Source organism: Lethenteron reissneri, chromosome 12 (assembly GCF_015708825.2).
Source record: "Lethenteron reissneri isolate LAM-NWPU_2019-01 chromosome 12, ASM1570882v1, whole genome shotgun sequence".
Classification (NCBI taxonomy): domain Eukaryota; kingdom Metazoa; phylum Chordata; class Hyperoartia; order Petromyzontiformes; family Petromyzontidae; genus Lethenteron; species Lethenteron reissneri.
Genome location: NC_083790.1, coordinates 6,694,236 through 6,721,278, shown reverse-complemented (window position 1 = coordinate 6,721,278; position 27,043 = coordinate 6,694,236). Strand labels below are relative to the sequence as shown.

The 27,043-nt window shown below is 40.4% G+C and overlaps 1 protein-coding gene across 1 annotated transcript; it reads right to left on the bottom strand.

The window, feature by feature from the left end:
• Nucleotides 1–126: 126 nt before the first annotated feature.
• Nucleotides 127–26,051, bottom strand: FIRRM (FIGNL1 interacting regulator of recombination and mitosis). Its single transcript, XM_061550602.1, is given in 26 exon segments — nt 127–1,659; nt 2,131–2,265; nt 2,563–2,643; nt 3,151–3,255; nt 3,677–3,790; nt 4,142–4,237; nt 4,737–4,859; nt 6,537–6,713; nt 7,261–7,342; nt 8,353–8,412; nt 14,496–14,578; nt 15,483–15,599; nt 15,601–15,670; nt 16,301–16,430; nt 17,785–17,869; nt 17,871–17,934; nt 18,566–18,630; nt 19,077–19,163; nt 19,449–19,587; nt 20,062–20,146; nt 21,453–21,615; nt 23,645–23,785; nt 24,187–24,291; nt 24,749–24,837; nt 25,113–25,149; nt 25,938–26,051. Coding segments are annotated over 26 exon segments (2,769 nt in total). The 3' UTR covers nt 127–1,437.
• Between the last annotated feature and the right edge of the window lie 992 nt (nt 26,052–27,043).

Sequence of the window (27,043 nt, the reverse complement as noted above, 5' to 3'; positions counted from 1 at the left end):
ATTTACCACATCCACAACTTGACAATTAAATCCACAAGCAAAGATGGAAATCGTGAATGTTTATTCTTTCGATTGAAAGGTTCAAGTGCATGAATTTGTATGGGTTTTATCAAGTTACCACGGAACTCGATCATCTCAAAGTTGTTGGTTAACTTGACTCATCAGTACTTTAACAAGTGGACATATCATCAAGAATGGTTGTATGTGATCCGTGTACAGGTGGTCTCGACGTGGGTCGGGTGATGTTCACTGAACAAGCATTGGATCGGGTGCTGAAAGCCTTGTTAGTTTGTAAGCCTGGCTAGCTAAGACTACAATGCATATGCAACACATCTTATTAATCTCTGACATTAACTATTGCACTTACAAATATAAGCTTGATAATGTTCAGAAAGAGTTTTTTACAAAAACTTTCTGAAACGCAGCTCATAGCTTCACAATTATCATTACCTTGTAAAACTGTGAAATGTACATTGTTAAATTTCAATCTAAAGCTTTCGTGACTGCAGGGATTCATCTTCTTGGTTCTTTCGGTAAAGTCACGTAGAAGGGAAATAATAAAATTATAAAAATTAAACATAATAAAATACAATTCTCACGACGTTTCGGCCACAACGCAAGCAGCCGTCCCTCAGGTGAAGAACAGGGCTGTACATTGTTACCTTAATTTGTGAAGGGGTTACCTTTAACTCTAATAAATGAATTTAAAAGAAATGTTACGAGTTATTATAATAACTGATAAACAGAAAAATTACAGAATTGTAATAACAGTACATATCACTGCTGTATCTAAAACAGCATATTAACTTGGTAATGTTAAAGCCTCCAGAGAAAACGATTACTGGTACATTAAATGTAATTGTTGGCCTCTCTTAAAACAAATGCAATCTTCAATAGTGCAAATTTACTTTTTATTCAATGAGCATCATTTATGTTTAACATAAGTATAAATAACGCCGAGATACAAGAAGACTTAGAGCATTGCGAAACATGTTTAAAAAAGAAATTTTATCAAAGTGGTCAACAAACATTAAACTTGGAAATAACATTACAACGTGAACAATGAGCCACACATTTACATTGTACACTCTTGAAAATTACTGTACATTTACAATATGTTACAACTTACCTACAAAAAAGGCTAACGTACAGAAAGCCTATCAGTTACTAAAAAGTATCAATATGGGAATTCTGAAAAATACAGATGTACAGTATAAAGTTGATTAGCAAGTACATCTGTGAACATCAGCTATTGGACCAGATACCGGTCAATTCAATTATGCGGCAAGAGCTAATCCAATCAAGTGTCACGCTCCAGGTTATATTCAACTCTTGGGGAGTTTCATGACACATTTGCACCAGCCATATCCATCACGACGCCCTGATCTATGATGCTGTGCTGCTAACTGCAGCGGTCTGGCACATCTGGTGGGGTTCTCACTGGGAGCACGAGAACCTTTCAGATGCTTTCAGACGGAGGATTTTGGCCTCCAGATTTTGTAGCCGCTCGTCTAGCCAGTCTGGGGGGACCCTCTGCTGTAAGAGTCGGCTCAGCCTGTCCAAGCCACACTCCACCTCGCCGAGGACTTGAGTCAGGGCCAATCGCACACTCTCCGAGTCAGCGTTCGTATCTTCCATCCTCGCCCGCTTAGCAGGTGCCTGGATCAAACGGGATGAACAAGTAATGACATGACATCAGGCAACGTGTTAATCTTTTGTCATTGTTCCTTAAATGCCAACAAATATGCAGTCACACTCCTATGATTTTAAGTGGGAAAGATGTGTGCTTGATGTAAACACATTATCCAAACTATGCATTTAGATCAATCATAATGGGACCAACATTTTGTTTTGTTTTATGTTGATATCAATATGCTGTGTCAGCAGAGTGCACGTACTAAATTAGAAGCGAGAATAATTTTTCGAAATTCCGAAGCCAACAAATGCTTATAATTTACAGTGGACTTCAAATGAAATCTTAGTCGGAACTTTCAAAGAAAGAAAAAGATTAAGTGCACAGTGCTTTTGGAAGAGCCATAATGTTATTGTGCAATGCTTTCAATGTAGCAAATAAACCAATGACGAAACTTGGCTTCATGATGACTCAATGGCCTTGTGCTTTGGACCTACCTCAACACTGGGAGAAGGTGCTCTCTGATGTAGATTTACTGGCACTGATGACTGTGTATGCCACTCTTCCAGCACAAGTTGTTCTTGCTTTAAATATTGCACTTGGGATTCGGTGCTTTGAGCAGAAACAGTTTCCTTCAGAAAAGAATAAATGAAGAGCGAACGACAAAGTGAAGAAACAACAATGTTATTTTATGACTCACACAAACATGGATGTATGCACTTTATACCTATCACTTGTAGGTAAAACGTCGTATCGTAAATTTTGAAAGAAAAGTTTCCACACACTCTGTCTTGCAAATTCACATACTTTGGCATTAACTTTTAGATTAAATTGAATGCTGGTCCTTGGAGTTAATATTTACGATTGCTTTGTTTTACTTCCAGCATTGCATTGCTTTTAGCGTTAGAACACAATATTAACATACTTACTTTGTTCAGATATCCAACAACCTTTGACTTTATCTCCTCCGTTCCCAGGCAGAGGGGTACCACAAATTCATGGCTGGTTTCCTGATTTTTTTGCAAGGAAGAAACAATAATTAAATAAAATATCACCCTTTATTGTAACTGCACATAGATATCAAAGTTTCATCTCTTAGTTAATGACAAAAACGTCACAATGCTGATTATTCAATAACTGTGTTCCTGAGCTATGCATCTAGATGCATGACTTATTAATTCTAAAAGGCTAGGCATTGTTTTAATTATTGAAACACAAATGTACTGCTTTGCCAATACTGTAACATGCCTCGACTCGCTACCAAAATGCAACAAAACCAATTATCAAACGGGAATCCTAATTCACAAATTTCACAGCTGCAGAAAATATCCATAATGGGTACTTTAAACACAAAAAGATGGGACCAATTGCAAAAAATAAGATACGGATTAAAATATTCACAAATTCAACAACCGGTCATCTGGTATGCAGCGCATCTTCAATGAATAACTGCACGTAGGGCGCTGGTTTAGACTTTAGACAGTAGCTTGCTGACAAAGCCAATGCTGAATGCTCACCTCTGCAAACCGAGTGAAAGCTTGCAGGGCTCGGTGATGTACCATCCAGTGGCTGTCAGCCAGCATGGAGGAGAACAGGGCTGGTAGCTTGTTAAGAACCTTAGACTGCGAAGGAATAAAATCGCAACACTCCATAATCCACGAGGCTAAGCAGGGCTTACCATCCAATAATTAAATTAAGGCAGCGTAGATGTTGCTTACAATATGCTTTTCCTACATTTATTGGGGAGACTATTTTAAGTAGATATGAAATATGTATATTATAACCTTAATATCATACAAGAACAACTCTACTATCCTGACATAATGTCTGTAAATTAGTAGCACAAGTATGACATGCTTATTATTCATTTTAAGGATTGTATGAATACTAATGTATCCATTGTACACGCAGCACCTGTAAGGTTTGGTGATGATAAACTGGAAAAGAAACACATCAAAATCATTTGAGTTCAGCCTGAGCCAACAATGTTGAAATCTATGAGTTATAGAATAAACATACCCACATGAATAGACAATGATTTACCTGGTGTTCTGGAGGAATAACCTTATTTCCCAGGGTACCCAGGAAATCCAGCGCTGCAAGTTTCAAGCAAACAGCTGGCTTCATGCTCATTACCAACTCCAAGAAATTCACAATCTGCAATGAACATAATATATTTATAAATATTTAACAAATCACCCACAGTTTATGTTATTTTCAGAATGCAACATGTTTCTGTCTTCATATAAAGAAGGACAAATGTATGTTAAAGAAGTGGTATTTAATTAAATAATTGTACGTCTTTCTAAATATACAAATATATGTCTAGCACCTGCTTTATTGTTTGGGTTTGCGCCAGCAGGGAGTGATTGGGATATGCACACAACTTGTATTCTTGATCCTGGTTGTAAGAGTTAAATGCACAACTTTGCCTAAAAAAATTTAAACACACACTTGCACTATGTGGATAATACGTTAATGAGTAATGACCCCCACACCAATAAATACCTGTATGATGATGTTGTCTTCCAGACTCTGTATAAGCGCAGCACACAAGGCTAGCAGAAGGCAGGCTCGCTGTCCAACTGAGTGCACAGCTACTACCTGTATGCATACAAATTCGTTTATAAAACAGGCAACTTAACTTCACACTGGCAAGTAACCTATGGGTTCAATGTACCAAGAAATAACCTCAGAAAAACTTGTATTTCTTCAATACATAAAAGCCGAACTCGGTTCTGTCTCCACACCCAAAAACATATTTTTTACAAATCCTGTAGGCTTTATGAGATAAGATGTAAAGTGATCGTACATGCCTCGGCGCATAGGGCACTATATCCAAAACAAAATGATTTCCATTACTGATATCAATATGATCAAGCAGCACTTGTTTAAACAAGCAAACTTTTGACTGGTTTCAACCATCTGGGTCTCATCAGTAAATTATGGTATTAAGTCAAAATCATTCTTTACAATCTTTCTGCAATGTCGCTTATGATTATTTCAGTCAAAAAAGCAACGTTTGAAACAATGGTTGAGTGAATATGACTGACACAAATAAAAAATGCAGGACAGTACAATCAAAACTCATAATAGAGAGCACCTGTGTGGCCACGGTGATCTCCCAGAGTTGAGAAACTAGAGGAAGCAACGATGACTTTTCCAGATCCTCTGGGCTCAGATCAGCATCTTGGCATAGGTGTAGCAGGCAGGAGAGGGCAGTATTCTACAGATAAACAGCAAGTGTGAGCTTGCTACAGTGCTTTAAAGGAAGCACTACAATACCATTGCCACCATCAGCCCAAAGCTATCCACTGATAGATGAAGGCCTCCCCAAGCCATCTCTCATATTTTAGCGAAAGCAAGACTTTTTAGCATTAGTGATAGGTTTTTACCCTTTCAACTGGTACAAAAACTGACACCTTTATACAAGGCATCATGTTTGCAATAACCACAACACAAGTAGTCAAAATGTAAACAAAAAGAAACAACTCTGATAATGATATGCACTGTCCTTGAAGTTGATTGGTCCACACCCGAGACAGCTTTTCTTAGAGCCCAGTCTCCATTGATGTTGGACCAGATGACGCCAAAAGGTGTACAACTCAACAACAGCGCACTATCAGAGTATTGAGAGCTCGGGGTAAGCATTTTTTGTACCAGTTGAAAGGGTAAAAACCTATCACTATATTTTGCCACTGGTAAAGGAGATGTCTCATAGTGTAACTGTCTAGCATTGTACACGAGCTGATTATTTTGCTCCATCTCTGCAGTAGACATGTTCCTAGGCACTGTTGTTAAGACTCCACAACCGAACATCACTTTAAGCGATGTCTTCTGCCCAGGCCATTTTACACTGCTGAAGTCAATATGATGTCATATTCCTCTATCTATCTCTCATTGCAAATATAAGCATGCAGCTCTCCTTAGTTCTTTACATGTTTTTCTAATTTTTTCTACGTTTTTGTCAATTTCCATATTTCTGATCCACGTCAGAGCAAACGATACACACCGATTATCTGCCAGAGAAACACAGCTGGAAAACACATCTGAGTATGTGTATCTTGGGAAATTATGGGAAGACAGACCTGGATCAATATGATGAAAGAGGCTAACCAGAGCAGGCATGCTTTTGGAAAACTGAATAAATAATGAAAAGCAATATACGTGCCTTAACTTGCAAGACACGTGACAAACATAGCATTAATATCAGGAATGCTAAACAATGTGGATTCTCAATTGGTTGTAAACTTTCCAGAACACAATGGAGTAGATTGTGCTGTTAATGTGTGTGCATATATGCAACAAAATTATACATCAAAGCATTTAAGCAACAAGGCTGGTCTTGAAAGCAAAAGGCCTTTAGCCTTGGATATCATTGGCAACAGTCGAGAAAAAAAATATAATGAACATTTTAGCTGCCAAATTTAAACGTTCGCATTTTATCTTTGTCAAGATGCGCCACCAAAAGCGTGTTGTCCAAAACAAAGAATCGTTTAAATTTTGATTTAAAGCTTTCGTGACTGCAGGGATTCATCTTCTTGGTTCTTTCGGTAAAGTCACGTAGATGGGAATTAATAAAATAATAAAAATTAAACATAATAAAATAATTCTCACGACGTTTCAGCCACAACACAAGCAGCCGTCCTCAGGTGAAGATGCTGTCTTTCCGACAGACCTGTTCTTCACCTGAGGACGGCTGCTTGCGTTGTGGCTGAAACGTCATGAGAATAATTTTATTTTTATTATTTTATTATTTCCCTTCTACGTGACTTTACCGAAAGAACCAAGAAGAAACAAAGAATCGTTTGTACCGACATACATAACGTACAGTTGTGGGGTAACAAACAGAACATGGGGATACAATGCACTCCTTTCATGCCACTGCTGTCGTAGAACTTACGAGGCCTGATCTTTGCTGCGGGGAGGAGACAGAGTTCCTGCACTGGCGGGTGGAGGCTGCGAGCAGCTCGGAGGTGGCGCTCTCCTGCAGGGCTGAAGCCAGCGCTCGCACGCTCAGGTGCTGCCACACGGGCAGGCTCGCCGGCTCCCCTGGAGGCAGCCTCACGAGGAATTCGGCCTGGGGGCAGGAAGCACCACACATGCCGTTTGTTACAAGGTCTTTTCCTGCCCATTGTTTTCTATGTATGTATGTATGTTGAACTTCTCTCGCACCATACGTGCTAATTGGAGGTGCGTTTTGATAGTTACCTTCATTTTGTTATTTTTTTTACTTATAAGCCATCAGTAATGGATATGCAAAGTCAAAAAGATATCAATAGCAATATTCCAATTCAAAAAAGTGTTGCATATGTACCAGAACGAGAAGGATGTGGTGAGTAGGACATGTGCAGGATGGAGGAGGGCAATTTACAGACAGGCATTGCAGTGGCACCGAGAGGTTGGTGACAGAAGGGGAAGACCTAAAGCTAAATGGTAGCACTTTAATAACAGACCTTGGAGGTCATGTATCAACTTTGCTACGACAAGATTCAACAGAATGAAGAAATGGTGAGGTGTAGTAGAACCAATGGCACTGGCAGTAGTGACCTCTAGACTTTAATGTAATAATCTCTGCTTTGCTTATTGCATTGTCGGCTTTATGTATAGATGATGTTCTTAAACACCTGGTGATCGGGAGCCATGAAGAACAGCAGTCGACGGAGCAGCAAGAAAAGGCAGGACCCTCTCCAGGACTGTTCTGGGCAGCAGTTCAACCTGGAAAGATTATAAATATCTATACTTTTATTCTTTGGTTCTTTCGGTAAAGTCACGTATAAAGATAAAATAATAAATTAAATAATAGCATACGACGTTTCGATTGCAACACAAGCAATCATCAGGTATAATGAAACAGCAACATAAAATATAACCAGAAAACTATAGACAGACATATAAGCAGACAGATATCACCAAGATACATAGAGAGAGCAACACAGGTACAGAGAGGGAGGATCGTCTCTGTGGGGTGGCCTTAAATAGACAGAGGGGGGCGGAGGCAGAGAGAGGGAGGGGTTAGAGAAAAAATGTACATCTTTATACGTGACTTTACCGAACGAACCAAAGAATAATTTCCTGCAGTCACGAAAGCTCCAAAATTAATATCTATACTCTTAGGTTTTTTTCGGTAAAAATAAATAATAAAAATAATATAAATAGTAATAGAAATACAATTATAAATCACGACGTTTCGGAGGCAACACCCCCCCTCCCCCCTTAACTTGTATTTAAGAGCTCGTCTCTTGGAATTTTGCCTCACTTGATACAGTAAATCTGGCTGTGACGGTCCCACCTGATGACGGAGACTTGTGTTGCCTTCGAAACGTCGTGATTTATAATTGTATTTGTATTATTTTATTTGTATTATTTATTTTTACCTACGTGACTTTACCGGAAAAACCTAAGAGTATGAATCCTTGCAGTCACGAAAGCTTAAAATCTAGAATGTAAATATCTATAGCAAAGTGGCCATACAAATGTCAATTTCATTCAATATTATTATATTAGTCAATTACATTGCCCTCAACACAACATATTACAGATGACACATTTCAAATGAAAGGGCTTGTCAAACGATATATAATAAAACAAGGCTAAATCCTAAACTAAACATGCAATAAGTGTTATTTAAAATGCCTTAATTAGTTCTGCTTGACAACATCAACATTTTAAAATAATTGTCAATTTAAAAAATAAATGAATATGAGAATTGTTGAATATAGCGTACCAAATCAGTCAGGATGTTCACATGATGTGCACAGAGTTCTGCAGATCCATACCTGGAAACCATTAACACATTGGTAGGTTAATATTAATTTAACAATACACAAATCATTTACCCACCATCGGACAATACAATTTGCACTACTCTGCTCTTTTGTTATTCGTAAACATTACAGGCTTTACTGATCAGCACTGCCAATATTTAGCAACTGTAAACCATACAAAAACACCTTTAAAAAAATTGGTCGAATTCCTCCAGTATCAATAAATATTCTGATTCTAGTATTGTATTAATCACAATAAAGCAACACATGGTATCATCAGGCTTGATTTACCACACCAACGCCATCCCTTATGCTCCTGTGATGCAAAAATCCATCTTACTCCTGCACATGAGGATATGTCACTCCACATCTGCGAATGACGTCCCCTTGGATGTTTACTCCAGTCACCACTCTTGTGCAACAGCCAACGTAACTTTTCCTTACAATTAATGTCTCTTAATTTGCCTTTGTGCCCTGATCCATGTGTTTCTCTTTCTGTCCATGTCTGGCTCATTTAATGGAAAGTATTATGCACTTGTTAAAACCTTTCAGAAGATTGATATTTTACTTTTGGTGAATAAATTCAGTTTGTCCAAAGTGCCCTACCCTGCTCTCATTTGCCACTTATTTAATCATTTTTCTGTCAATAGTTTTCCTCGGAATAGTATACTAAAAAAAATCCCAACAATACCTGAAATATATTATTTTATTTAGCGAACCTGGCCTTTTCAGCCTTCTTTGTTAAGTACTTCAATTATACCCTGCACTTCATTTGCAATGGGTTGTTATAATTACTGTTTATCAGCAAAACATAGGTGTTTACTAGTCTCTCAATGTATGTTTATGTATTTAATTCCCAAATCCCATTTTTGGCATCTTATGTCATTGTGAATAACCTTGGTGAACATATCTCCCTGTCCAATGCCTCTTTCTATTTAACTGCTTTCTTTATACAATATTAGTGTAGATCTGTCATTTTAATGAATGTATATAATTTCCACGCGTATTTTTTTCATTAAGAGAAAGCTTGGACGACTGCATCAGTTTATACAAAATTCAATGCCTTTTCATTGTTTAAAAAAAATCAAGATGTAAAAGTTCATGCAGAACCCATTTTTGTCAATCTATATATATAAAATCGTGAATCTGTCTGTGTGTCTCCGGAACATACGCACTTTCAATGGACGGCGGTTGCCCCTGGCAACGGCTAGCGACGCCTTCGCCGCTTTCATTGGACCTGGCAACGGCTAGCGACGCCTTCGCCAAGGGCTGCAGTTTCATTGGACGGCGGTTGCCCCTGCCAACCGCTAGCCACGCCTTCGCCACTTTCATAAGCTCCGTAATTAATTAAATAATAGCCATTACACAGTGTTGTTGGCGCGCTAGGGGGGGGGGGGGGGAAGGAACGCCACCCGTACCCTGCCTCTTCCAAGTCGACAATTTTAGGCGAGGCCGCAGGCTTTGCACGCTACTAGGCCCCGACACCCACCACACCACTCTGAGGTAAATTCATCAAAGTTTTTCCTACTCTTCACTACACCCCCACCACAATGTGTGCTATTAATATTACTTTTAAACCCAACGCGCCAACAATCGATTACTTTAATGTTCACTGTACAAATACTCATTAAGCTGGGTGAGCGTACTGACAGTCTATTATGTACACTGTAGCCTGCTTATTAAGCTCTGTCAGCGTACTGCCACTCTATCATGTAGACTCTAGCCTGCTTATGAAGCTGAGTGGGTGTACTGGTACTCTATAATGTAGACTGTAGCCTGGTTATTATAATCGATTCTTTAAATGTTCTTTGTACAAATAGTCATTAAGCTGCTTTAGCGTACTGCCCGTCTATTATGTAGACTGCTGCCTGCTTATTCAGCTGGCTGGGTGTACTGCCAGTCTATCATGTACACATTAGCCTGGTTAGGAAGTAAAGTTAGTCAATTTGTAACACGTACGCTTTCGCAAACATTATTCATAAACAACGTTATTGCGTTTAGATCGCCTTATTTATTAAGGTGTTGTCACCCTTATCCACCACCCGACACGCCCAATCTGCACAAAATTGTCACGTTCATAAAAGACTAAGACTTGACTGCTTTAGCCCACCGGTGTGTTCAAGCGGAAAACCACAACAATTAACATTTCTCATGAAAAAACTACTGTATAATTATGTTTAAACCCCACGCGCCAATAATGGATTTGTTTAAATGTTCACTCAACAAATACTCATTAAGCTGGCTGAGCGTACTGCCACTCTAGAATGTACAGTGTAGCCTGGTTATATTTATGGGTGGCTGTACTGACAGTCTATCATGTACACATTAGCCTGCTTCTTAAGTAAAGTGAGTCTTTTTGTAACACGTACGCTTTCGCAAGCATTCTTCAAAAATAACTTTATTGCCTTTCACTCGCCTTAATTATTAATGTGTTGTAACCCTCCACCACCCCACACGGCCAATCAGTCAAAAAGTGTCCCGTTGATAAAACACTCATAAGTCTCTGCTTTGGCCCACCGGTGTGTACAAGCGTAAAACCACAACAATTCCCATTACAGAGTACGTCCTTTCGCTGATGCTGGATGCAATTACCAGCCAAATGTCGTACTGTTCAGTTGTCTGTCCATCTGTGTACGATCGCTTGCGAGGGATTTGTCGGGAGGCACGTCCCGTGCCCCGCGATGGGAATACGCATGTCACTGTGTACGTGTTTGTGTGTATGTATGTGTGTTTGTGTGTATGTGTGTGTCTGCGTGTATGTATGTGTGTGTATGTGTGTGTCTGCAGCAAGCGCGTGTATGTGTACCTATGGACACGCGCGCGTGTGTTGTGTAGGGGGAACGGTAGTGTAGTGGTTAGCGTGCTGTCTGTGTCTGTGTGTGTGTGTCTGTGTGTGTGTCTGTGTGTGTGCGTGTGTGATGTCGAGGGTAAATGGGCGAGGTTTAAGACTGTGACTCATGCAGCTGCAATGGCTGCTTTGGGTACGCGGTCCAGACCTCCCCAGAAACCCTGGCTGACAGAGGAGGTGTTCAGGTTAATTGAGGAAAAGCGACAGGCCCACTCTCATCGCCTACAGCATCCCACGTCAGAGAATGAGGAGGTTTACCGCAGCCTTCGCTCGGAAGTTCGGAGAGCCGTAAGGCGTTGTAAGGATGGGTGGTGGTCGCGGGTTGCTGAGGAGATGGAGTCTGCCTCAGTGGCCCGTGATCACAAATCACTATTTAACTCCATCAAAAAAGTAACCTGCAGCGCCACACCTATTACCATCATTAGAGGAAAAAACGGTGATCCAATCTCCGACCCCCAGGAACAGGTTTGCAGATTTTCTGAGCATTTCTGTGAGGTCCTGGGGGAGGGAAATTCTCTCAGCCAGGAAAACATCATGGCACAAAGTGGGGATAACCCTGCTGAGGCTGCGGTGCCTCAAATATTGGAAGAGGTCACCCCCTGTGAGTGGCTGGCTGAGGTTCCAGCTGTTGAGGAAGTACTGAGGGCGATCCGGAGTCTGAGACCAGGGAAGGCACCGGGCAGAGATGATCTCCCAAGCGAAATGCTGAGGGAGGGTGGCGTTTGTGCACAGACTGCCCTATATGACATCATAACAACAGTCTGGACCACTGGACGGGTTCCGCAGGACTGGAAGGATGCCCTGGTGGTCCCCCTCTTTAAGAAGGGGGACCGCACAGACTGTAACAACTACAGGGGCATCTCACTCCTCAGTGTGCCGGGTAAGGTCCTGGCAAGGATTATTCAACATCGCCTTGCTAGGCACGCTGAGGAGGGGCTTGCGGAGCCCCAATGCGGTTTCAGGAAAGGGCGGTCCTGCACAGATGCCATATTTTCTGTCCGTCTGCTACAGCAGAGGTGTAGGGAATTCCAAAAAGACCTACATCTCTGCTTTATTGACCTGGTCAAGGCCTATGATACCATCAGTAGGACTGGACTCTGGGTTGTTCTTCGTGCTTTCGGAGTCCCTGACCCTCTGCTCACGATCATTAAGGACCTTCATGATGGTGAGCGGGCCCGGGTAAAACTACGTGGCCGGGAGTCGGAGCCTTTCCCTGTACACCTTGGGGTGCGACAGGGATGTCCTCTGGCTCCCACATTATTTAACATCTATTTTGACCGCGTAGTTCGTGAAGCCTTCAATAGCTGTACCGGGAGAATTTCCGTTTGGTACAGATATAATGGGAGGCTGATCGACGCCCGGGTGCGATCAAGGGATGGCTCCCTATTGGTCAACCACGTTATGTATGCCGATGATTTGGTAATAGCTGCTCATTCAGAAGAGGAGTTGGAGGCGCTGCTGCTGAGACTGGAGCGTGCCACTAAGAGGTGGGGCCTTACCATCAGCCCCACCAAAACCAAGCACCTGCCTGGGTATTTTGTACCATCGGACACTCCACCCCCACAACTCCCAATTGGTGATGGGGCAGTTGTGGAGAGAGTGGAGAGTTTCCCATACCTGGGCAGTATGCTTATGACCGGCTCCAGTCTATCAGCAGAGGTCTCACTCCGAATCAGTCGAGCGGCAATATCTTTTCATCGGTTGCGTAACGCTGTGTGGAAGCTACCTGGTCTGTCGCTCCGCACGAAGCTTCAGGTCTTCTCGGCCACGGTCATTCCCTCCCTTCTCTACGCTTGCGAGACGTGGACCCCCCTGGTGGAGCATCTTCGCCGGTTGGAAACATTTAGGCTGGCCTGCCTACGATCCATCCTGGGTTTAACCAGGCTGGATTGTGTGAGGAGCTCACAAATCCTTGAAAGATCTGGGCAAAGTCCCATCAGTGAGCTCCTCCGGCAGGCAAGGCTGCGTTGGCTGGGTCATGTAGCCCGCATGCCCAGCCACCGCATGCCTAAACAGCTTTTGTTCGGCCGGATCGAGGGGGCTAGACGGGCGCGGCACGGGCTGGAGAAGAGATGGAGTGATGTGGTACAGGAGGACGTGGAGCTGAGTGGACTTGCCGATGACTGGTACCAGCGGTGTCAAGATCGGCCTCAGTGGAGGAGGCTCGTGAAGGACGCTACTGGGCAGTTGGAGGCAGTCGCCCTCCAACAACAACGGAGGGCGGAGGAGCGACGCTCACAACAACGAGCGGAGCGCCGGGTGGCTAAAGCACAGCAAGTTGGCACAGTAGGGGGCACAGGTGGTGCATCAGCCAGTCATCTCGGTCATCTCGGTCAGTCGACCAGTGGCACCTGGGTCTGCCCCGTGACCTCCTGCCAGCGGGCTTTCGACACTTCACGTGGCCTCAAGGTGCACTTGGCCTGGCACAAGCATCGTGGTGACGTCACCGCCACTTAGTGGCGAATGGCGGTTGTTGTTGTTGTTGTTGTGGTGTGTGGGGAGCGGTAGTGTAGTGGTTAGCGTGCTGTCTGTGTGTCTGTGTGTCTGTCTGTGTGTGTCTGCGTGTGTCTGTGTGTGTGTCTGTGCGTGTGTGGTGTGTGAGGAGCGGTGGGTGTAGTGCTTAACGCTACGCTGCGCTACCAACCCGGCGAACCCAGTTCGATTCCCGCTCACGGCCACCACCGGTGACGATTATTTGAACCTCCCCTAGGTCGACTCTGCCTCAAACGAGTAACTGCTGTGGCGTATTAACATCGCCACTGGGGAGACAAAGGCGGCCGGCCGTGGTGGATACAAGTCCCGGGCGAAGCCGGGTAGTACAGCTAGTCAACTGCTATAGGAGAGCCTCCCCATGCCTTGTGGGCCGTCAGGGATATGTGACCATACTGTACCATGCTGGAGAGAAAGGTGGGGGGGATGTAGAACAATAGATTTTGACGCACTGTCCCTCTTCTGCCCACGGCACCAATTGCACCTGTCCTTTGCACACGATGGTCACCCAAACCAAGCACTGTCGGAACCCACTTCGCTTACAATCTGACACATTTAGGCACATTCTGGATGATGTGGTAAGAGTCGAAAAGCAACTGTATTTTGTCGTTCACGTGGTCCTATGTTCACGTCGGTGGTTAGCCTCTAAATTGTTCATTATTCGGGTTTCTATGATCTTCGTAGACAGTTTATGCACATGGGAGGTTAATAGAAAATACAACGTGCTCTAAACTGCACGTAAAAATAGGAAACTCACCGAGCAAGAAAGCACCAGCTGTCAACAGCGAGCAGAGCAGACATCACGTCAGTTCCCAGCACGGCCTCAAGAAGGCAGCATTCCTAAACCACGAGCACACAGCATTACCACACGTGTACTTTACTAGGTAAGACACTGCATTAAAGTATACCACAGGCAGTTCATATGGCTACAATTCTCATCAAATATTTATGAAAACTTAGCTCTGCATCTCACTCATGTTATTACAACTTGGATACATTTTCACTATAAAAAGTTTAGGAAGTAAATTTTTTCTATATATTTTCAGCAGGAATTAAGTTACATTATCCTATGCTGGCTATACGGTTGTCACTGATTAATCACTTTTGGATAGAGGATAAGTGATGAAATGATAGACTAGCAAAATACATTGTTCTCCAATCTCTATGTAATCCACTAAAGCTCATATTTATGAGTCACAATTTCTGAAAGAAACCAATATATAACAAATATTCACAAAATGCTAGTGCACATTTTCGAAATCTAAAGGTACAGCCCTGCAAATGCTTGTTCACATGGAAGGGCCTCCACCCAAGGCAGCTCTGGAGGGTATTTAGCCCTACCTTCCACGCAAGCCAGACATCTTAGAGGCCCTGCTGATTGACTGTGGTGTACCCATTTATGCCACTGTGTGGAAAGAGGCGGAGGTGATTTAATACATTTTCCCATTGTTTCAACTGCCTTGCCAGAGGTTCAAACCGGAGACCTCTGGATTTTAAGTCCAGTGAAGTGACCATTACATAATGACAACATCCGCATAAGTAATATTATTTTATGTTTCATATCACGCTACAGAATTTGTGCATGTGTGGCAGAGCTCATGCATAACACAGCTCGTACACAACCGCATTCGAGGGAGATCACACCACAGAGGGGAGCTCACATAAAACACAGCAGCAGTGCTCACACATAATACATCAACAGTTCAGAGCCGAGTTCATGCACAAGAAAGTAGCTCTCACGCACCAGTTTTCCAAAATGCTTTGCAGGCAGCGAGGTGATGAAAGCGCAGAGGTGAGTGCAGACGTATTCGTAGAGGCTGATGTAAGCCAGAGGATTCCCGTTCCTCATCACGCCTGGCAGAAAGCACGGGGAGGGCGAGCTCCACGTGACACGCTCCCAAAGCCGTAAAGACAGCTTTGAAGAGACTGAGCCTGCGGAGATTAAAGGCACACTCTCAATTCACAGCTCCCTGGCTGAGTGAAGGGATCCAAAGGAGCTCTGTTGTCTGCTGCAATTGTAATTACACAAGAATAACAACGCTATGTTCTTGCAATATTACAGAATGTGTGAAACTGCTGATACACCACACTAAAGCAGCATGTTCTAACTCTTAAGTGTTGATGTAATATTGGTTTTTGCATTGTTTGGGGAAAAGATAGAGATTACATCTAATTGTTATTCTTCATATAACAAAGTATAGACACTCAAGTGCCGTGTTCCAGATTGGGCTGCATGTTGGGAATTTTATTCTCTCAATCTTTTGCCACACAGTGCTATGGGCATCTTCAGAAGTTGAATAACTGTTGTTGAGTAATTCAACTCCTGAAGATGCCCGTAGTAGTGCGTAGTGAAATATTGGCAGAAGATATGCTCAACATGCACCCCGACCCAAAAAAGACACGCTTGGATTACAAGTGTCTATAAAAATCTCTTGCGAACGTATCAAAGCTGTTATTTGTGTCAGTGGTTTTATTTAAGTTTTGCAAGAATTCATCCTAAGGTAAAAAATATATGTATTCTGGTTTTGGCACTTTCTGTAAAAATCCTCATTGTATTGTCACCTGGGTGGTTTCTCTGTATCCTCACTGCCACTGCACCAGATCTCCAGGACATCTTCAGTCTGGCTGGGCAGCATGTCCATCACCCCCATGAGCAATAAACAATGTGGCAGATAGCACTCTTGACTTACATCTGTTACAGTACATTAAAACACCACAACATACATACTGAGCAATCCCATAAAACATATCATAAGCATACATTTTTAAAGATGAATCCTAGTATTTATCATTTCACCTGCATATTGCAAATAAACCTCCAACCTCTACTCCATACATTTTCAGTATCTTACTCCACACACCTCCCACAATTAACTCCACGCATCTCACAATCTACGTGGCCTAACCCTCACAACTGGCATGAAAAAGCGACCGCGTCAAAGTGGTACGCATAGTGCAATTATTGAGCTCTAAGTCAGCGTATAGAAAACCAGAGCACAGACAGCACAGCGATTTGGGTTGTGTAGAGTATGTATGTACAACTTCTTTCACATTGTACATAGCCAACCGTGGTAATCGGAGGTGCGGGGGAAAGACAACAAACTAAACACACAAAGTTAGACACTGGGAGATGTGTGGAGAGGCAGATTAATGCACCATGAGATGAGAGTGTAAGGTGAGAAGGAGGAGATACATGGAGTGAAAGAGGCAGAGACAGAAACAAGAGAGCAGATGTGTGCAGCGAGAGGCTTGAGATATGAGGAGATGTGTACACAGAAAGGCAAAATATGGAGAAGTGTGCATTGAGAGATGTACACAGCACAGGAGACAAATGCAGGCAATGCGGACACAGTATGAGAGAAGAGAGCAATTGACAACATTAGAGAGGCAGTGAAGATGACAAATAGAAGCAGAGTTCGAGAATACACAGCATGAAGAATAAGCTGTTTTATGGCAGGACAAGTGTTTCATGATCAAAGTTTTCTCAGATCTAAAGTAAATTTTCTCCGGTCCCTTGAAGAATGTTAGATGTAGGTTTCATGTTTGTGGTTGAAGTGATATCTTGAAAAAAAGTTATATATTTCAAAAATTCCATATCACACTGTATAACAAGTAATGCATGCGGCATGTTAAATATATGTATAAGTTCATACTAACCACAGCTACAAAACGTATTCCTGGAGTACAATCAAATTACTGGTTAAAATGCATTCCTGCGAGATACTTATATTTGTTTAAATATTCAACTATACGGATTGTTGCATTGTGTTGACCATGATATATGTTTACTGCTTGGAGAAGCCTTCATCCAGCACAAGACAAATCATGGATGATTATGATGAAGTATAAAATTCACCAGGTGCAATGTAGACTGTCAACTGACAACGGCGCAACATCTGCACCAATATTGGACGGCAAAAGTTTAGATTCATGAAACGCAAAATCCTTTTGAGATAAAATGCTGCACTCAAAAGCAGGCAAATTATATGTAAACTCCCGAACAATATGCACGCACGCGCCTTCTGGCAGAACAGCCTCGGTTTCACCTCGTGTCTCGGAGAGCACAACTTCAGCAAAGTGCAAGCAGCCTATGAGCTCAGACAGCAATGGGTGAGCGCACACCAGCACACTGTCCTCTCAGCTCTTGCATGTGAGCGTCGGCAATGGATGGGGCTGTCACACTCGGAGACATCTTACTGCACACAACAGCACGCACCATTAAGCCGCAAGCACATGGACAAATGTGTGTCCTGCTTAGCAGAACTTCCAAAAGCAACAAAATACTGAAATGTTGCTTCATACGCAAAGTAGATTATATAATGTCTAAGCTTCATGTCAACACATACTTTGAACACTTGGAAATATGGCAATGTAGCTACACTAATTGGTTTCTGTTTTAGATAACACGTGAGTGGAGTTTGTGGAGCAAATCTGCAATGCAGCGCGACAATATGGTAGATGGAATGTAAATTGGCTTGTCACACCAATGATCATTAAAGTTCACTACTGAAAGTACGGTAATTACACGTACCCCCAAAGGGACAATGTCGTGATAATAAGCAGAAGCCGTGAAATGTAACATGATCGAGTTCCCTGGTGCCTAATCTATAATCCCTAGACTAATGTTATACGTATAAAAATAAGGAAATGATTACGAATTTATTTATCCCATTTTCAAGGCGTTAATTTGAAAGTTTTCCTAAGAGCGCAAATAATGGAATTGCTTGATACTTTACATTCGAATGCTCATTTAAGCTAATATCTAATACAACCAAAAGTTGTGTACTTCATAACAAGTCGGGCAAAATGTGTATTGAATGCAGATACCTATGCAGTTGAAGATAGAGGTCATAGAGATATCTGCAACAGGTTCCCAGATACTCTTTAAACTCCTAAAAAAAGATATAGACGTTCACTTTTATTCATCTTTTTATTTCCTTGTCCAGTGGTTACAGTTATCAAATATACATAAAGTATTTCTCTAGTCACGAAAGTGTATATAATTGCAAGTATAGCAGTGTTCGACATATTCACAACTTTGACAACGTAGTTAAATTCTGCAGCACCCAGACATTTACAGGATTGCACAGACATATTCTACAGTATCCAAAATTATCATATTAAACTGTGACTCAAGGGTCTATACCCTTGCATGCTACCTCAGAGCTTTCTGGTATGCATAAGTCGAAAAAAGTATGACCGTGTGATACATGCTTAAAAGGTTAAGTTTCCTTCATTCATGAATAAAGGATTGATCAAGCTTTTAAAATCTGGAGGACATTTACATTCTGTCAAAACAGTACATTAAATGGCGAGTATGTGTCTTGCAAAGACGCACCTTGATGAAATGAATGAGCGTATTGGCAAAGAATCGACACAACTTGACAGTCCTGGTAAAAATTCTCTGTTCGGTCATGGTGGTTTGCTAGAGGAAAACAGCCACAAGTACCACTTCATGTAGGCAAAATTAATAACGGAGTGCAACTTTAACAAACAATTGGCAATTAACAAATCTGCAACATGCTATGCATCCATCGTTGTGCCAACGTATTCATCAAGTAAAACAAACATTCACAAAGAATATTAATTATATGTTAACAAGCATATAATGTACAGTATTTAGACTTACAAGGATAAAACAAATAGACTAAACTTCTGAATGCCTTCAAAAGTACCACCTAATGTTGTATGAAAGGGTAAAATAAACCACCTGGTTCGTAGATTGCTGTATTTGTTCGGACCGTTGGAGACAAGCGTTGAAGTTGAACACCAAATCATCACACAGGCCCTTGACAATGTCCCGGTGATTAAGTTGAGCTTCTATGTACACCCTATGCTTCATACTCTGCCTGAAAATGTACAAAAGAGTTTACAGGCAAACTGTAACACAATTCATTTTTAAATCCTTTTATATTAAGTTCACTTGCTTGCTTACGACCGTGCAAATCTTTCGGTCGTTTTTTAACCCACTTCCCGTGATCCAATCGAGCTGACATTTCCACACAGACTCGTTGTGCGTGACAATTAATTTTCGTGAATTTTTTTTCTCCAAATTTTTACACTTTTTAGGAATTTTTTTTATATTTAATTACCAATTGCTTAATGGTGGCAGGCAATCATCTGACCCATAGGTGGCAGCCATCTCAAGCCAGAGGACGAGAAGACTCTAGTCGCCACGCATATAAAGGATTTATAGTGAAAAACTTTGTTTTTACGGGTTAATTTTTTTATACTCCGCTACTTTTACGATTTTATATATGTGTACAATTTGCTTACTGTAGGTAGCATTATATTGAACATATTGTATGACATTTTTTACATACTTAACCACAAATTTCCACGTGTTGGCTTGAAGTGCGTGGTCCATGTTGGCAATAACAGTACATATTTCTAACACGCCATGAATCACTAGAAAAGTACGCATGCACACACACACATCAATGTTTATTGACAGAGATATAGTTAACTATTGTATAAATATCACATGTAACACTCATTCAAAACCCTATAATTTATAAGAATAACATTACTTATATTTCATACAGAAATTTTACGTCAGTTTAAAACACATTTCTACTCAAGCATTTAATTAAGTTTGGCATCCCGCCCTGAATTGCCAAACTACCATAAATGTGAAATCAAGTATAACCTGCAAGCTTGAATTTCTAAATTTCTAAATAGGTCGATATATGCAGTTTTATTGGTAGCCAGTCTGATACCTTCACTGCCAATTCTGCCATTATGTTTTAAATAACAATTTATTTTCTTTATTAATGACTTGTTATCTTTCACTCATAATACAATCCACTCTTTTGCCATTAGCTACCCATACCCATGAGCTTCACTCATTGCTTCCTCCTCCAGATGTTGAGAAATCGATCTACAAGACCCCGGCCATTGAATCTCATCCAGTGTTCAAGCACACACACTGCAGGTCACAACACTTCTCTTTATGTTTCTTCCCTCACACAGCTCACTTTATAATTCCCTCCCATTATCTCTTTTCCAAAGTTATCAATTCAGGAGTGTATTAACTGTAATCTATTACAACTGTAATCTTACTCTTTGCTGCTGGCTATTTGGCATTTAGTCATTGGCCCTCTGTGCAACAACCAACAAAGTTTAAATTCACATAATATATGAACGACAGTTAATTAAATAAAGCAGAAGCATTACAATCATATTTTCTTATCCAAGGTGATGTGAGTAAAATATCACGTGTTTCCATCATCACAAATTATTCCTTTAAGGTGAAGTAAAGCATGCATAAGTGAAAATATTGTTACATTTTCTGTCACTTCCAGCTGACTTCTCTTATCCATGTTTTCATGTGCATTAAATTATGTAATAGCTCTGAGCGCTTCATCTTGCTGCAGCAATGATAATCAACATCCTCAACATCATTCATTGGAAGCAGAAGCTGCATGATGAGGATGGTCATCAATCATCATCATGATGTAGTGTTGTAATGCAGGTAATTTAATTAATTCGTCACTTGACCCCTGTGTTTTAGTGTGGGAAATAGGATGTCTCTTCTGAGGGACACCTTTATTAATATGTTAATACAGATAAATGAAGAATCGCTGTGTGTATCGGAGTTTGTGTTGAATTGGTGTGGCACAAATATCATAATCGGGACTTGCACAGGAATATTTTAACTATGTACACTCTTGAGGGGACATTGACTCTGTGACCCCTCGCCTCATGTCAGCACCTGCGATCAAGTCTGTGACGTCTTGTTGAGAAGTTTCCGGATTAATCACCACTCTATCAATCATCTCCAGGAAGAGCTTCTGCAGGGAGTACGTCTCCTTGAATACAGCCTGCAGCAGGTCCGCTACACGCTGCAGCTTGCAGCCATACACCGCCTCGCTGTTCTGCAAAGCATAAACGAGTCACACGTGCGCCATGAAGAGGCATTGGTCCAAACCGCCTAAAAGCTTAACCAGTGCAGGTTCTTTCACCCCACATGTAGCCAGCCATTGCTAATCAGAGGTGCGAAGGAAGGACAACACACTAAACCCAAAAATCAGTTCTAAATAAATTAGTTTTTAATCTAGATTTGAAAATGCATAGCTCCAGTGGCTTCCTAATATCGGAAGAATGTTCCAGAAGGCCGCAGAATCACATCTGAAAGCTCACGATACAGTGACCATTTTTGTTCGATGGCCAGCCAAAATGTGCTGCGAGGATGGCCAGAGTTCGCATGATGGTGTATGCTTCTTGACGAGATCAGCAAGGTATTGCGGTTCATTTGTGACAAGCACTGTTGTGTGTAAATGAGAGCGACCTATGTAACACCCCACGTTAAATATGAACTTTGTTGCTTTTGTTTTTTGCAATGGTGTCATACATTACTGAGACAATATAGTCAATGACAGCCTGTATATAGGCTCGGAAAGCCCACGGCTTGACCACCAACCCTCCTCTTGTCTGGATTCCTGCCCCAAGGAGCACAAGCAAATCTGGTAGGCAAATGCTTTGCCTATGAAATAAATGTGATAAGCAAGGTGGAGTGTAATAAACAAGGTGTGTTAATCATCTATCTTAAAAAAACATAATTGAAGTTTTCCTTTTCAAATATCTCCATGCCATCACAAACTAAAATAAAATCCGCAATGTGTAACGTTTGCATTCACGTTGGCATGACCATGTGACCCTATACGGGAAATCACAGAATTGCTGCGTATGCAACAAGACAAATTTCAAAACTACTTTGAACAAGAATAATAGAATAGGTTTTTTCCTTTTTTTCTGGCAAAAAAACTGAAACCTTTTTACGAGGAATCATGTCTGCATTAACCACAATTCTTGTGGTCAGAATGCAAAAAAAACACACTCTGATAATATATGCATTGTCCTTGAAACGTATTGGTCCACACCAGAGACAACTTTCTTTTGTGGTTAATGCAGACATGATTCCTTGTAAAAAAGTTTCAGTTTTGTTTCCAGAAAAAAGGGTAAAAACCTATTCTTATATTTTGGTACTGGCAAAGAAGGTCCCATGATGTACTTTGAACAAATTTGCAAGTCGCAGAACCACATATAACCTTAATTTCCCAGTGCTGGAAACCATAATACATGGAGCAGCATCGACAACACAGTTAGCAAAAAATATCACAGGACAAATTCAAAATTAAACTTTGTCTCAAGAAAAAAATACATTTGTAAGGTGCATTTGATCCCAAATTCCAATGCACCATGCATGGAAAGCAGGAAATAAATAGAACCAGGGTAAACGGCCAGAATTAGGGGGTACAAGCCAGTTTAAAGAACATAGTTTTCAAGACAGACTTAAATATATAGCTAATGATTCTGATTGTCCTATTAGCAAAGGCAAAGCATTCCAAAGCTGAGGAGCTGCACTGGAAAAAGCCTGATCACCCCAAAAAACCGAGCCTTAACCTCGGAGTACTTAGAAGGCGATCTGAAGATCTTAGGGACCGAATTGTCTGGAGTGCCATTTCTCCTGCGTTACACCAAAAGTGGACTGAAATGAAACAATGCAATAATACTGGTCTTCTTTCATTAATAACGAGCCATTTACTTGAATACACGCGTTTTGACGTCCTCTGGTCTAACGCTGTTTGAGACTAGGCTCAAAATAAAGCTGTCTCTGGTGTGGACCAATCAGTTTCAAAGACAATGCATATATTATCAGAGGACGTTTTTGTTTGCATTCTCACCATAAGCATTGTGGTTAATGCAGATATGATTCCTTGTAAAAAGTATCAGTTTGGTGTTTTAACATCTTAACACCTGTTTTGTTGCCAGAAAAAAGGGGAAAACCTATTCTCATATAAAAATGTATCAGTTGTTGTAAAATATTATTACTCAATAAAAAATAAGTTGTCTATATGAACAATAAGGCCATGGTGGGTGGTATGTGCTTGTGTGGCATGTTACCTTGCAGTGCTGAAAGGTGCTTTTGAGGATGTGAAGAACTGAAAATGGAAGGGAATGGATGGTTTCCAGATACAATGCATTGTCTCCAGAAATAACTTGTCGGATGCATGCCTCCAGACATTCAACTATGGATACCAATGCCTGTAAAGCACAAGATACATATTACACCAGAGTAATGTTCACTTACAACAGAAATAATATACAATAGGATGTGGTCAATTGTAGCATAATATATTAAATTACACTGATCGTTCACCATTGACATAATTGCTTTATTCAAATGAGAGCTACTGAGATACTGTACTGATTTTGGAAGGGTAAAATAATGCAATTCATGAACTTACAAATAAAGTGGAAATGTACTAACACGTGTTATCTTTACAAAAAAATCGATATTGTTCTACATTAGGTATTTATAAATACTGAGTAAATTGATTTGGCCAGAATACATGTTTTAAATTGTGTACTTGTAAGAACGTAAATACTGCAAGGATACCATGTATTTAAAAAATCTTGTAAAACAGTTGTAGTAGTTTACAGACCTCTAAAATGTTTCGAAGCAGTGTTTTAAGTTCAATGTTTTGGCTGGACAGCTCTGCACCTTGAGATGTTAATTCCTCAATAAAATCATCGACGATTTCCCTTACCTGAAATACAACAGTGATATCACGAGTCATGCAGTAAACACAATACTAGTTTCGATATTTTTCACGGAAATGTTACTGCTTCAAGGTGGAACGTTAAGCTCATTGGAACAGACATCCATGATTATGCACCATAATTTGGGACCTTTCCTGATGCATTATATTTCCATTGAAAATTATCACGAGAAATGGAAATAGATGTATCCAGCGCAAAGACACGATAGTCAATTTGAGTTGAGTGCCCAAATGAAACCGAGTCCTCATTCATTTACAAATTTACATATTTTAGAAACTGGAATAGTTTTGCCCTTGAGATGGAATAACAAAAACGTCAAGTTTATTTTATTGATTTATATTAATATTATTTTATTATTTCCCTTCTACGTGACTTTACCGAAAGAACCAAGAATATGAATATAAAAACGTCAAGCTTTGTGCAGTATTTGTAGACGTGCCATACCCCAGGAAGAACTTTGGAGAACAGTTTAGGTTCCACATCACTGAGTGGAATGTGTGGCAGGAAATGGTTTGTCAACACCTTTAGCACCTCTGTAAACAAAAACACAAAAATGGTCCCATAAAAGTGGTATCCTAATAGACATTAAGCCAAACCAAAAGCTTTTCACGGCTCCAGCAATAAACACAATGGATTTATCAAACTGCCCCACATAAAAAAGTATATTCGGCTGCAATTTGCAAGTGTATATTCTAATGAGCCATACAAAGTTTGTTGTCAAATTGGAGGCATTTACATTTTTTACTTTGAATTATATATCAGTCACAGAACACAATGATACATAACTTGAATGTAGAGACATACTTACTTATCTTCATAAAACTGTTCTCTTCAGAATATAGACAGTAAGCTTAGTCAAGGGAACCTTTTATTCGAGAAAATATTTTATGCTCAAATGACAGAATTCCAAGCATCACAACCTCTCCATTAGCACGGTTGGCTACGTACTGTTCGAAAGAAGTTCAACATAATTACATACAACTGCTGTCAATGGGTGTATAACTTTTACGTAAAATATTTGACCAAATGTTCTAATCATGAAGCTGCTGCTGCTGAATTAAATAAATGTAAGTTTTGAGTGTTATATTAAAAACAAAATATTTCGAGAGCATATCAAATTAAGTCTTAAATTACAAGCATTCCACATAGCATTAACAAATGTCATTCAAATTCTAGTCCTCTCAATTATGAAATGTTGGTACGTATTTACTGAATCAACTGCCTTTTAAAAGTCTATAAACACTAGACCTGACAGTACATGCACATAATTGTGTAAATCCACTGCTGGATGAAGGATGTTAGACCATACTTCATCATGCTGATCAGTTTGGGTTGAAGTTGTACAATGTAAACATTGGATAAGTACAGTATAACTGCCATCTGTTGACAATGTAGCCTCCAAAATTTAATACAATACTGTTTTCCCAAAATTCTGCAATACTGTTATTTTTATATTACAAAAATGTATACTCTAAGTTATTTTACGGGAAATATTGCTGTGACTTCTTCATTTGTACTCTTTGGTTATTTCGGTAAAGTATACCTACGTGACTTTACCGAAAGAACCAAAGAGTATGGATTCCTGCAGTCACGAAAGCTTCAAATCAAGATTCTTCATTTGTGTATAGGATATTAGAAGCTTGGGTAGAACAGCCTCCAGTTGTTCTTGACAGGTTTCAGCATTCCATTGCGAGACCTCTTCCAAAAGGGAAGTTTGAGAGCTTTGTGACATTACTCTGTAAAACATGCGCGTTCATAGAAAAAACATACAGACGTTATTTTAGCAGCACCATCCACACGAAATAAAATTATTCCAATTACCAGAATAAGATCGTACCAGTAGCACAAGTCCAATTGATAAAGACGTGAAATGACATGTGGCACATTCCAGCAACGCATTATCAAAACTATTAAAACAGTGTAATGCTGACCTAAACAGTTTTAAAACAAGTCTTTAACACTGGTGCACACACAACTCATTTCAGTTTAGAGGCCTGCGTGTCAGTGTCCTGTACATCGTCTTCAGTGTAATTCCTTACAATATCACAATGTGTATTTATAAAGCGTCTAAATGTGGTGGCATTGGGATAGCTCACATTCATGCAAGTACTTTAAGATTATTACAGATACTTTACATATCTAGTACTATGAAGTGCTTTATAAATGCCTATTATAAATCAGAATATTGCATGACATAAGAGTAGAGTATATCAACACAGTATAACTCAAGAGTATGACGCTTTATCTCAAACACAACACCGTACCACATAGCCGTACAACTCCAATAATAATACTATACTGTAACTAGGAAAGTGGTTATTTGAAAAAATATAATTTAGCATTTACTTCATTCATAACCACGTTAACTTTACACTTGACACCTCGATACCTTTAAAGTGTGCTAAACAATACTAATGGCATAAGTTAACAGATTAGGATATTCCAGGTCACGTATTTTCAGTAAAGCAAGTAGACATTTTAATGAAATGCCTTTTAATATTGTTACAAGTTTACGGTAATTGTAGCAATGATGTTTATATGGACATTACTTAAAATCAGTACATTTGCTAAACTGCTGTTGCACAAGCTCTCGAGGCGAGTAACACAGCAATACATACAACTTAAAGCTGACCACTACAGAAATAACCTGCATCAATGTTGATCATTTCATTCAAATTCAAAGTTGTAATGTTTAAGCTAACCAAGTGGTACATGTAAAAGAGGCTCCAAACAAGGCCC